Source organism: Protopterus annectens, chromosome 1.part0, assembly GCF_019279795.1.
Source record: "Protopterus annectens isolate FY-2018-M chromosome 1.part0, PAN1.0, whole genome shotgun sequence".
Taxonomy (NCBI): Eukaryota; Metazoa; Chordata; order Ceratodontiformes; family Protopteridae; genus Protopterus; species Protopterus annectens.
Window position 1 is genome coordinate 783,988,494 of NC_056725.1, and position 14,462 is coordinate 784,002,955.

At 38.5% G+C, this 14,462-nt stretch overlaps 1 protein-coding gene across 1 annotated transcript in view; it reads left to right on the forward strand.

The window, feature by feature from the left end:
* The window catches only part of LOC122794544 (kelch-like protein 24), a 129,693-nt gene that overhangs the window by 19,380 nt on the left and 95,851 nt on the right, over nucleotides 1–14,462 (forward strand). Inside the window, exon 2 of the mRNA XM_044063027.1 lies at nucleotides 11,018–11,129. Coding sequence (XP_043918962.1) covers nucleotides 11,051–11,129 — 79 coding nt within the window. The 5' untranslated portion in view covers nucleotides 11,018–11,050. The remainder of the gene's footprint in view (nucleotides 1–11,017; nucleotides 11,130–14,462) is intronic.

A 14,462-nucleotide genomic window follows, 5' to 3' on the forward strand; every position in this document is an offset into this window, starting at 1 on the left:
ATTGTTTCCACAGTTTCCATTTTGTGTTTTATGTCGTACCCTTTTATAAGGCTGTCACTTCCTGTTCTTTTATCTCCGTTACAATATTCACTGCAAGTAAAGTTGGTTGAGACTTTGATTTCCATTTTTTAGTAATTGCTTTTTTGGCAGCCAACAGAATTGAACTTAACAAAGCCTTACTATGTCTAGACAATTCAGATCCTGTATTCTAGCTCAGAAAATTCCTTGGTTACACTTATTTGCTCACCCATTATTCATGACAGAGCACTCTGTGGGGAAATTTTAAAGTCTGCCAACACGTTACACTCACTAAGCATATGGTCCCATCTATCTTTCTCTTTGCTATCCCACCTCCAACATTTGCCGTCTACCAGAGAAAATATTCTTTGGAGTTTGCTTGGGGTATAAATGTACCAATGCAAACACTTCCAAGCAAACATCCTAAATCTTCTAGACTTTGTTGCATATTTAGGAGGCATACACAATGTCCTCCCATTGTTTGGAAAGAGAGATTAGGTAAGCAGTTCACAATCTTTTTTCAGCTCCTGTGATTCCTATAATCATGAAATATTTTATATGCCCTACTAATTATCCCTTTTTTTACATAAACTTTTGTTCTAGATTCGAATAAAAGCTCACCCAGTGCATGTCCTTTACTTTAGGATTCCACTATCCCTTTCTCTTTGCCTACACTCTGATGTCAGTCCCTGATAGGGAAGGTAATCTCTATTCTGCAGTCCAGGTGTCCTCTTGGGCTCTTCCCATTCTATTACCTTTCCCTCTCTAGTTATTTGTACTCAGTATGTTGGTCCCTTTGTCCAGTAAATTCTAGCCCCCTTTGCCAGTTCTTTGTACCCCTAATGGCAGTTGTCCCTATTAGCAGCATTTACTTTCTCCATTCCCACGTGGCTTAGTTCTTAGAATGCTTACTGTTATTTTTATGAATATAATATTCTGCATGACTGCTATTCTCTTTAAGGATCTGCATCCAAAATCCAACTCTCTCCTTATTTCTTGAATTACCATCTACTTTATTATCCCTTTCCACTTTGAATTGTAGCTTTCTGCTTGTGTTATGTATTAGAGCCTTAACTCTGTAGGTTTAAAATATCCCTTCAACTCTGGTAAAACTAAAGCACCTTATTCTAGGGGAAGGATCAATTTATCCCATTTGAATCTTGCCCTCTTCCCCTCCCAGATAAAACACTTCAGTTCTTTATTGATTATTGTCTACATCTTCTCCTCTGGTTGATGAACATATGCCTGACCTGTGCATAAAACTCAAGGGTCTAAAAATATTTTTACTGCATGCATCTAGCTATCCATATCTATAAGCAAGAGCTTCAGTTTTTGTATCATCTTTTGTTTAGTCTCTTCCCACATATCCTTGGCTGCCATAATAGAATTGCTTTTTACACATACTCCTAAATACTTCATTCTATCATGTCCCTATAAATTTGGGTATTGCTGAACCAATTCATGTGTGGATACATAGTTTGTAGCTATAGCCTTTATTTTATGTTTATTAATTTTTATATCCTGAAAAAAGTTGTAACTGTGTCAGAATATTCCACAACACTGAGATATCCTTTTCTGGTTTTATCAGGTACAAAATAATATTGTCTGCAAATAAAGCCAACTTTTCTTGGTTGCCATACCAATTATATCCTTAAATTTCTGAGTCCCTTATTTTTTTTGCCAGTGCCTCTAAATATAATGCAAATAACAAAGGGGAGATTGAGCACCCCTGCCAGGTTCCTATTTTCAGATACAATTTATCAGTGAGGAATCCTCACACCTGCCTCTGATACTTCAAATATCCTCCTAATTAACATTATTTTATCAGGGAATGCAAATACTTCTATTATACTACTCGTAAAATCCATTCTTATCCTGTCAAATGTTTTGTCTGCGTCAAGAGCCACCAACAGCAGTATTTTCTTACATTCTGCTTCCCTCTAGGTCATCATTGTTCTGTTAATGTTGTCAAATGTTTGTTTCCCCATTAAAAAAAAAACATCCATATCTGTCAATTTTGGCAACACTATTACCATATTTTTAGCCATTATAGACAAACACTTTATAATCAGGGTTTAAAATTGAAATGAGCCTATATTAAGCTGGTCCTTTACTGCCTTTACAGCCACCACAGCATTTTTTCCAGGATGTTGGTGCTTCCTCTCCTTTTAAAATATCATTAAATAAAAACCTCCAAATGTTTTTCATTTTCTTCCCTCCTAGCTTCCGAACTTCCACCAGAATACCATCTTAAGACTTTCCTGCAGATTGGTTGTACACCACTGTTTTTATTACATCTCTTCCTAGTTAGTAATTGGGCCTCATCTACCTCTAACCCCCGGCATATTTAAGTTTTCCATAAAAGTGTGGCTGTGGTTTGCCTCAACAGAAGTTTCTGAGCAGGTAAACCAAGATGTTTATCATGAGAAACATTTCTGAGATTCAGGAAATCATCACTATTATCCATCACCATTATCTCGTTTTGACTTTTCTAGTAATTGTTTTGCACTTTGAATTGCACATTCTGCCAAACCATTTGACTGTGGGTGCTCAGGGCTATTCGTGACATGAATAAAGTCCCATTCTTCAGCAAATATTTTGAACTGTTGGCTTGTAAACTGCATGCCATTGTCAGAAATAACTGTGTGGACTACCATGTACTGCAAAAGGACACTTCATCTTAGTAATGACAGTACTGGATGCTTGGATAGAAAGTAAGTCAATCTCGAACCAATTGGGTTAAGACTCTACTATCACCAAATAATGTTGACCATTGCACTCAAAGATGTACTGTTGACCGAAGTAGTTCTGGAATCTGGTTTAGCTGATGTGGTTCCTTCTGTTGATGTGGCTTTGTACTATTACACACAGAATGAGATGAAAGTGTTCTCTCAATGTCTAGTGACATAGAAGGCCAAAATATTAGCTCTCTCGCCCCTTTTGGTAGAATCGGTACCTGGGTGACCACGATGCAAAATAGTACTGTACTCTGGTTACACGGACTTTGGAACAATTACTTTCAGTACTTTCACACCTTTCATAATGATACCTTTTGTCAGTCAAAATTTCATCTCTGTATGGAAAATAAGGTTGCACTTCTTGAGGTAAACTAGATTGCTTTGACAGCCATCCTTGATTGATAAAGTGGTTGAGCCTCTGTAAAACTTGATCTGTGGCTGTATGTGGCCATCCCAAGTAAAACGAAGACTCACTCCTCCAAAAACAGGAGACCAGTCTGGTGGACCCCAGCCATAAATAAGCTATACAACAGAAGGAGGAAACTATTACATGATAAGGCAAAATCCCAAAAAGGGAAGGCATCCCTGATCAGTACTAGCAAGAAACTTCGATCCCTCATAAAATCATCAAAGGCTAGCTTTGAAAGAAAAATTGCCAAAGACTCTAAAGATAATCACAAGGTGTTCTTTAGCTACGTCAAGAATTTGGGTGGCAACTCTCGGATCTTCTCCGAGCTGGTGCAAAATGGCACAAAATACACTGAACCCACTGACATTGCCAACATCCTGGCGGACAGGTTCAGTGCCAACTTTAACCCCCCCCCCAAACGGGCCAGTGTCTATCCCAGAAGAATGCAGTACCCCAGACATCACAGACACACAGGTGAAAGCAGCCCTCTCCAAAGTAAAAAACACAGCATCAGTGGGAATGGATGGTATCCTGGGCTGCGTCTTACATGAGCTCCAAAATGAACTAAACCCTCACATAAATTCACTGTTCCAACTCGGCCTTACCACAGGTTATGTACCCAAAGAATGGTGTACAGCAACAGTGATCCTGTTCCACAAAGGTGGCGCCACAACGGATCCTGGGAACTATCGCCCTATAAGCCTTACTAGCCTGGTCTGCAAGGCTATGGAGCACATCATCTTGGATCTCATAAACAAAGACATTGGGAACCTCCAAACACTGGACCCTACCCAATTCGGCTTTGTTAAAGGCAGATCTTGCCTCTTAAACCTAGTTGACTTCTTTGAAATAGTTACCAAAGCCATAGGTGAGGGAAAGGTAGTCCACACAGCCTACCTGGACCTCGCAAAGGCCTTCGACACAATACCCCACTCGGGCATCGTAAATAAGCTTACCAGTTTAAATATTAACCCATATGTCACGTGATGGGTTGCAAACTGGCTCAGGGATAGAACTCACATGGTCAGAGTCGCGGGTGCCATGTCGACTCTAAACCAGTTACAAGTGGCGTCCCACAGGGCTCAGTCCTGGGTCCCCTCTTGTTCGGTATATACTTCTCTGAGGTACAGGCAAACACTGGAGGACTGTGGCTTACCAGGTTTGCAGATGATTGCAAACTGGGAGCCATAATCAACTCACCGGCTGACACAAGCATCCTCTAGAAGGGCTGTATGGAGACGGATACCTGGTGTCAAAACCATGTCCTCAAGCTAAAGGCCAAAAAGTGCATAGTCATCCCCTTTGGGAAAAACAAAGTGCCCACAAACTACCACATAGTAGGTAATCCACTAAGTACGGAAGAAGTAATTAGGGATCTGGGGACCCAAGTAGATAGTAACCTCTCCTTTGACAACCACATTGCCAAAGTGGTTAGAAAAACCTTCTATATAGCTCACCTAATCACAAAAGGGTTCACATCTAGATCAAGAGAGGTCATTGTGCCCCTCTACTCATCGCACATCAGGCCCATAATTGAGTACAATGCCCCATTTGGGATGTACCTTACCCGACACCTGCAACAGCTGGAGAGACCTCAAAAATACCTCACCAAGAGGATCATGGGCCTCAAACAGATGCCATATGCAGCTCGACTAAAGAAACTCCAGCTCTACTCAGTTGCTTACCTCCTGCTCAGAGGCGATCTCTGCCTGACGTACAAGGCCATGTCTAACCCGGAATTGTTGGACATGCTTCACCTCAAGAAAACCAAATCTATTAGAGCTACATGCTCCAGGGATTTAAACTTTAGCACAACAATAAATAGGACATGCTGGAGGGATAGATTCATTTCCCAAAGGCTTCCCTCACTCTGGAATAAAATCCCAGTCCATGTTAGGCAGAGCCCCTCGCTAACCCTCTTCAAGAGAAATCTTGATGAGTGGATGGGAAATCATAAATTTACTCCTGGGATCACTTCTATGGCCCTGCTGGACAGAGGCTCAGGAATCTAGTCTAAAAGGGAGGCGAAAGCCAACACATTCTGGCTAGGCTTATAAATGCCCTAGAGCAGATAGCCTAGTACCAGCCTATGATCTGTCAACTCTTCAAGATATGTGGAAGAAAAATTTCTCACTTCCATGACTTCAAAATCAAGGTTCTCATTCTCTTGCTGTTCTGTGGTATTTCTGGGTGAACCAGATAATGTATCAGCAAGATAAAGAAGTTTGCCTTTTTTGTAGACAAGATTGAAATTATACTTTTGCAATCTCAGCATCATATGTTGCAGTTTGGCTGGAGCTGGATGCGTAGGCTTTCTCAAGAGTGACTAGAGGTTGGTAGTCTGTTTCGATCTGGATAGGTCTACCGTAAACAGTCTGGGCATACTGCATCTCAGTTTGGGTAAGAGTTGTCAATGCTCAAACAACAGGTTGGATCCTCTTGTAGAATGAATGCACCAAGACCAAATTTCAAAACATCACGGGAAAGTGTAACTGGCTTGTGAACATCAGCAGTTCTCTGTTTCAGGACATCAAATGCTCTTTGGTGTTACTCTAACCAAGACCAGACTACATCTTTACGTGTCAGCTCTCTAAGTGGTGCTGAAAGTTGGCTTAAGTCTGGAATGACCTTGCTAGGCAGGTGACCATACCAAGAAAACATTGCAGGGCTTGAACATTGTCTGGAGCTGGCATCTCGAGAATGGCTGTTCTGCTTTGAAGGGTCTGGTCGTAGGCCTGTACTGGTAAATGAATGACCAATATAAGTAACTTCTTGTAGCCTGAATTTACATTTCTGTGAACCAAGCTTAAGATTCACTTGACTTGCCCTTTCCAGAACTTTTCTGAGGTTTCTGTCCATGTTCAGTTCCACCATGACCTCCTACTAGTATGTCGTCTACTATAACAGAACAAGGATACCCAGAAAAAAAGTTGCTCCATTGCACATTGAAAGACTTTACTTGCAGAATTTATCCCAAATGGCATTCTCAAAAATCTGTACCCCAATGTTTTTTGTCAAGCTGGATTTGCCAAAATGAACTCTTTGCATCTAAGGTGGGAAAAACAATGGCATTTGGCATAAAGACTGCTGTGCCCATTGGATGATGAGGTCTTTTTAGTGCTTTGTTCAAATCTCATGGATCAATACATATTCTGAAGTCATCTGAGCTTTTCTTATGAGCTACCAGCATGGAAGATACCCACTCAGCTGGAGTTGCAACTAGACAAATCACACCTTGTCACACCATTTTATCTAGTTCAGCTTTAACTTTGTCCTGCATATCTGTTGAACTTTTCATGCTTGCATGATAACTGGACTAACCTCTGGGTCTAACTTCATGGAGTACACAACTGGAAATTTGCCTAGGTTTTCATTGAAAAGATCAGCATAGGTAGAAAACATGTACTGGGCAAAATTAGAGTAGTGGTCTTTTAAGCTGACTTGGTGGACTTCCTAATTAAATGAAAGCAGTCCCATTTTCAAACTGTGATCCCTAATAATGACTGGACATGCCTCTTGACCACATAAAAATAATAAGTCGTAACATATCCCAGCAGAGTAACACTACTGAGCCTTCACTCTGAATTTCTTCTCCTCCCTAAGCAACAAGCTTTGCACACCTTGCCAAATCAAGACCTTTGCCATGACACACACTAGCAAATGTTTCTGCTGACCTAACATTGCACTTTGGAAGCTGTATTAACTTTGAGCTTTATAGGATGCCATTTATCTAAACAGTGCAAAATACGTCATTCTTTGCCCTTAGTTAATGCAGTACATTTGTTTTATGAAGCACTGATACACCATCAACATAAAGAGTAGGGTTGCAGCTCTCTAACTGACTCATTTCATAAAATGATCCCTTTTACTAAACAAATGTGGGCCTTTTGATTTACAAAACCTTTTGAAATGATTCCACTTATTGCATATGTGGCATTGCTGACCAAAAGCTAAACATCATGACTTCCACCAAAATTATGACAGTTGGCAATGAAACTAGGTTGGGACCCATGCTCTGAGTTTGCCGACTCACTCTTATGCTGCACTGACACTGTGTAAGCTCTGGAATTTGCTAGAAAGTTTGGGGGTTAGCAGTGAATGCTGCAGGGGCTATAGTTGCTGCCATGCACTTGGACCTATTTCTTTTAACCATGTGCTGCATACTATCAACATGTGCTTTCTCACTGTGCCTTTTAGAGCTATTCTCGTTTGTAAGCATATTTGTGTGTTTTTCTTTGAGCTCGTATAGCTGACAAGTCTCAATGGCCTTATTCAAAGTTAAATCACTGTTACAAAGCAAAATCTTTCCCACAGCATCTTTAATACCACACAAAAGTCTGTCCTTTATCAGCTCATTCCTTAAGTCACCAAGTCTGCACATTTTTAGCGGTATTTCTCAGGTCAGTCATATATGCTGCAAAAGTTTCATCAGGCTTTTGATCCCTTGTATAAAATAAGTGCCTTTCCATAGTAACATTTGTCTGGGGGTTACACATTTCTGTAAATTTGCATTTTATGCACTCTAGGTCCTCCCTTGACTTAGCTGATGCAGCAATATGACGGTTTTCCCCCTCTCTTCTATAGATAGCAGGTGCATACACAAATAAACATTCCCTTTCTTTGGCTTCTGACACATCTAAACTAAGCAGAACAAATGCCTTTGTATGGTCATCTTTCTCAGAAAATGCAGCTTGTATGAAAATATCGTACTCTTGCTCAAACATTCTCCAATTCTCAACAATGTTGCTGTAAAACACAAGTGCATTGAGTTTTCAAAATCTGTCTGCTATGCCCACAAAGTATTTACAAACACATTGAAAATATGACCCTTGTAGTTATGTATGAACAAACTGTTCTGTGAACTTGTATAACATTCAGATGCATAATAAACTCTTCAAAGTACTGTACTTTGTGAAATATCCTATGTAATGGCTGTATTCTGTGGAATAACCTTACTGTAATACTGCACAAACATGCAAAACACTTTATACACTTCTGATAACTGATATCTTTGATTAATATGAAATATACAAATTCACTAAGCATGTATTGAAAAATGTCGTTTCCCCTTATTTTATTTGTTTTTATGCAATTCAGACTGTATTTCAAACATTTTCTGTAGTAATTTGAATGTTTTTATCAATATCATACATATTGGTTTGAGAATATTGTTTAGAGCATTCTGTATGCCTCATTTCATATTTGTCGAATAAGAAATAGTGCTGAGCAAGTTTTAATATTCGAAATTCGTTTCTGACCTGTTTTGTGAAGTATTCACATTGTAGGGATGATTCACTGCTCTGTCTTCCACCAGTTCCAAGCAAGTCCCTTAAGTCATTTTAGCCATGCTGCCTCTAACACCATGTCCTTTAGACATCCCACTTCTGGCATCAAATCGCTCGTCCTTTTCTATCATAGATGACAAGCAGGTGGGGTATTCTGTTTAGATGCTTTAATACATAGAAACACATCAGGATGGATAACAGCATCATAAAATACAAACAAACTAGTTAACAGACCTTGTATGCTTACATCTCAACAGCTAACTACAAAATGGGAGTCTGGCTTGTACGTGCTCAGTATTTGTACACTTGTGCTAGCCCTTGGATAGCTTCTTAAAAGTACATACACACACATTGATCTAGAGTGGGGAAGCACCATTGTCTCATTTTTACTTCATTACCTTGCATTTTTATCTCTGTTATTGTTGGTGCATGATTTGAAATAGTTATTGGATGCATGTCAAAGCTATGAAATTAAATGTACATGTTCCTGTGAAGTATAACTTCTGTGTAGTCTACCCAGTTATTATACCTTGGGGAATAATATGTAAATTGTCTCTGAGGTCCTACTAATGAATTTGTCTTCCATACTAAATATTTCAGGACATTCTGAAGGGATAGATTCCTATCCCAGAGGCTCCCCATGCTTTGGAACAGGATTCCAATATACATCAGGCAGAGCCCCTCACTAACACTCTTCAAGGGAAACCTTAACGGGTGGATGGGAAACAGAAAATTTACCCTGGGGATCACTGCACTGGCTCTGCTGGACAGTGGCGCAGGGAACTAATGGCTCTGCTGGACAGTGGTGCAAGGAACTAATGGCTCTGCTGGACAGTGGCGCAGGGAACTAATGGCTCTGCTGGACAGAGACACAGGGAACTAATCTAAGGGGGTGGCGAAAGCCAACACATAACAACAAAAGGGTTGGGAGGGTGGCCTAATGGTTAAGGTGTTTGTCTTACAAACACAAGGTGCAGTACTAATCTATGAACCTAATCTATGAACATTCTGGCTAGGTTTATAAATGCTCTTGGGCAGATAGCCTAGTACTTACCTATGAACCTATAAAGTGAGGCAAATGCCTTTCAGTGCCAACAAGTTTAACAAATTCAACAAAAGTCCATTCTTTCCACTTTTTTATATACAGCTACATTTCACAAATATGACCTGTTTTATAATATGAAATTTATTTAGTAATTTTGGTGTCGCTGATCTTCCTGCTCATCTCCATCTTCCAACTTCAGACTCCAGCTCAATTCCAAGGTATTCCCAGTTCTTGTCAACTCCTGTGCTTTTCTCTATCAAGTATTTTTGTGTAGAACATTGGAAATGGTGCCTCCTTGTGCTTTATTATCAGAAAAATGAGGAGCAGAGTAGTCTCCTGCTTGATGGCTCAATTTTTGTTGGACAAACTTTTGTATTTCCTTCTGTCCTGTCTGCATCAAAAATTATTTTGATCCTCCAGGGAAAAATATTCTGAAAATGGCTGGATACAGCAGCCTGAATCAGACACCTGCCTGTTGTCATTCCCTGGTTGTTGGAATAAATGTACTCCTCTTCTACCTGGTGTACAGTGAATAATAATTTTCCACAAACGCTCTATCATCTCCAGAATTTAACACTTTGCCCTTCTGCCAAGGTTTTATCAGGAGCAGCTTTCTGCTGGTAGGATTTCATCTTTAGTAATTGAGGTCTTGACTGATTTCTCATGGCCAGGTTTGGAGCATATAAATGATGCCCTTTCAATCCTGCTGTGGAATACCAGCCCAGTTGTTTGTGTGTACCTTCATAAAATTAATACAGTCTGCTCTTTCTAGTTTCTGTGGTACAGGCGAAAATCTCAGGTTTTCCTGACATGCTCTGTCCTCTAATTCTACCATTTTTTTAAAGATCTTTTCTTGAACAGTCTCATACTCGGCCAGCCTTTTCTTCATTTTGAGCTCTTATTTTTGCAGTTTTGTCAGCTCATCTGAATATCTGTTTAAAGGTTCTTTCATTTTTTCCAGCCTTTTGTTATTTCAGTTAATATGCTCCTAAAGCAAGCATTCAATTTATTTTAATCAGCTCTGAGCACATTTGACTTATTTTTCTTCTACATCACTTTTTGCCATGTATTGCACAAAAGCTGGAGCTTGAACTGTTTTTTGCTGAATAGATGCAGGTTTCTTCCCAATCTTTGTTTTCTCTTCATCTTTTCTAGTTGATTTTCCTTCAGGCTCTCTTAGTTTCTTCTTTACTGGCATCCAGGCAGTGTACTTACTAGCCAGTAAGTGAATTTGCTAAAAATGATATACTGGCCCTTGTCTTTCAGTTTCTTTTTTCAGGGCTCCACAAAATTGCAAACAGCTTTTGTAAGTGTGAATGTCCTTAAACATATGTCCTATATTGTATAATATAAATATGGGGTGAGTCTTAATACTAGCATTATTTTCTAACTCTTTTGGTCATTTCTGAATTTTGTGAAGCATACAGATTGTTGTGCAATTTCTGTTTCAGGTGTGGTAAGAAACTGTTCTGTAATGCAGACTGGCTGGATTCCCCTTGACCAAATGGTATTTGTATTTCAGATGCAGTCTTAATGTCTTGCAAGCTACTCAAGAATGGAAACTGATTTCTGCTTGGATGGAGCTAATCAGGATATGGCAGACCTGAAGCCACTTGGAGACTACATTCTCCTAGGTAAATTGGACAGCTGCCTTGTTAGTTTTGGAAGAACCTAATCACAACTTTTTCCTGGTTGTGTGATAAGAGTTGGCATAATTACATCATTCTGTGTTTTGTTTCTTAGTTTGATACATATGTTTTGAATGCATAATATTTCAGTATCACTATTAGATTGTTTTCCCTTTCAGCACTCATCTGCTGGCATTGTGTTTCTTTTGTCTAAAATCCTCCATTTGTTTAATTGAGATGTCACACGTACTATTGTCCATGTCAGATTTACTTTGGAAAAAATGGCTAAAAAACAGAAATCAAGAAGACAACTCATGACAAGAAATTGCTTGTACAACAGTCAATATCAATGGTTTTAAATCAACTGTGCATACATAGTCTGTGTCACCTACAGACAGTGATGGATTATAATAGGGGGCAATTCAGGCAATTGCCTGGGCCCACATCTCAGGAGGGATGTGGCCATCCAAGCAAGTAACTTTTATATAAAATGTTTTGTTATGTTCAGCACTTGTTGAACATAAGTGATTGCTTGCTTATCTTTTTTTCTTTCTTATAAAATGCTAAACGACAGATACTTTGAGTTTGCATGTTTGTGTCTTTCGGCTTTTCCTGGTTAGGGGTCGCCACAGCGGAACTTTGAGTACTTACCATTATTTACTCATGGTGTTTGTAATTTGTGCATGCACATCATGATCAAGTTCAGATATTCAGTATGGTAGCTTTTTATTTATTCCTTTAAGTAATGAAATGTTTACTTACTGAAAATAATAAGTGCCTCAGTAACCCTTTCTAAAGTGCTGCAGCTTTCTGTGCATTGCTGTCCCATGATTCATTGGAATGGCACCAAAAAGCCCATGTGTGTATTAAAAATTGTAGCTGGCTATCTGCAGCTGTGCAGGTTAGTGGCTTGTTGATTTGAAGATAAGTATTTTTTTGTATTTTTAATGCTGGCAGACAGTCAGATGTTTGGACAGGGCTAGCTAATCTGTTCAGGAAATCAATTTACAGTCTTTGTTTGCACAGTTTATTTTACCAACAAGATCTTTTATATTCCAGATTACAACTTGAGCAGGCCTTATGCAAGGTGCACACTTAGGAATATTCTAGCGGTGCACCACATGATAATCTAGGCTAACGTCATTGACTTTCTTAATCATATACATTGGGTTATGTCCAGGCTAGTGTTTACAGATCACCCGAACACTGCAGTTTGATTATTTAATGCAAATCCAAGCACACTATTAACAAAGCAGTAAACCCATTACATTTATTTTTTTAATATGCTGTCTTTCAATCAGATTGTGGGGGTAGCTGTGCTGTGAGTGAAAGTAACTTTCTCTCTTCACTTGCTCATTTTGAAGCTTAGCATTATGGGCTAGTGTGCAGTTTTGTGAAGTAAACTGTAATATTCATTCTGTTTTTTTTTTTTTTGTTATTGTTGGGGGTAACTGCTGTGACTGGAAGTGGCTTGTCCTCTTTATTTATTTAGTAGAAAGCCTAGCATTAAAGGCTATCCTGCATTTTGTGAAATAAATTGGAATGTTTATGCTCTCCTTTTTTGGAGTGGGGCTAGCTGTATTGTGGATGAAAGTAACTTGTCATCTTCATTTGCTAATCTTAAAGGTTAACATTTAGGGCTATCATGCATTTTTGTGAAATAAATTCTAATATTTAGGCTCTCCTTTTGAGAAGGGATAGTTGTTCTGTGGGTGAAAGTAGCTTGTCTCCTCTGTACTTGAATTAAAGCCTGGCATTAGGGACTAGTGTCCATATTTGTGAAATAAGTTTGAATATTTACTCGCTCTCTCTTTTTTTTAATATACTGGCAGCAACCAGATGGGGACTAGCTGTGCTATGGATGAAAGTAGCTTGGGCTCTTCATTTGATTATTTTAAAGGCTAGCATTAAGGACTTGTGCGTGTTTGTTGAAATAAACTGGAATATCTATTTTCTCTTTTGGGGAGGATTAGCATTGCTATTGCTCCGTTCAAAGCCCAACATTAAAGGCTAGTGTGAAATAAACTGGAATATTTTATTCTTTTTTTTTTTTTAAATGTACTGGCAGACAATCCGATTGAGATAGCTAGTTGTTTTGTAGATGAAAGCAGCTTGCCCTCAGTCATTTGTTTAGCTTAAAGCCAGCCTGGTATTAAGGACTAATGTGCATTTCTATAAAATAAATTGGAATATTTACTCTGTCGACAGTCTTGTTTGAAACTATTTTGAAACTATCCCTAGTTCCACAGAACATCCTTGTCTTTATTTAATGTATTTGATTTACAACTTGTCTTCTTGTTGTTTGCCTAGTTTATAGTCTAGTTCAGCGGAAGACAATTAGCGGCTCATGAGCTGCATGTGTATCTTTGACCATGCCGCTGCGGCTCTTCTCATAAACTTCGGTGTCTGCAAACAAGCAGCTGAATTTCTGCATTCACGACTAAGCAGCTGCTTGCCCTGAGTATTTACAACCAGGAATAACTTCCACATTAGCAGCTGAGGCTGAACAACCGATTGCTTGCCCTGTGTTTTCTGCCCGACAGTTGGAAGTTGGAGGGATATTTAAATGAACTGCTCCATTCTATCCACTTACGACATGGTCATTTTATGGTTCGCATCTCTGCTGTTGACCAGAGCTGAAAAAATGTATTTTGTTTTTATTTATATATCTATTTTGGCACCTTTAGGAAAATGGTTAAATGAGAAATAGGAGAAACTTACATAAGGTACGTATGTATGTCTGCTCAATGTTTCAGCTGACTTTTTCAGAGAGATTGCACAAGAATGCAAACATGGTCATGTTTTAATGCTTAATTGTTCCATATGTAATATATATATATATATATATATATATATATATATATATATATATATATACATATATGCATATATATATATATGTATATATACACACATATATCTGTATATATATGTGTATATGTATATATATATATATATATATATATATATATATATATATATATATATATATATTAAAGAACAAAGACTGTCACGGCAGTAGAAGAATATAATGAAATATACTTTAAAACTTCTAAAACGAATAGAAGACGAAGGAGCCAGTAGTAAGCTTTCATCCCTTTATTAGTAAACAGGACTTCTTCAGACAAGTGATGCAAAAACACAATAGTATCCACATATATATATATATATATATATATATATATATATATATATATATATATATATATATATAGAGGTAATGCATGTAAAGGGTGGTATTAAACAGCTCTAACCATTAACATTTTGCAATGTCTAATAGTGTGCCAATAAGATATTGACACTTGTTACTGTTAATCAACTCAATGAGTGAACCTAAGT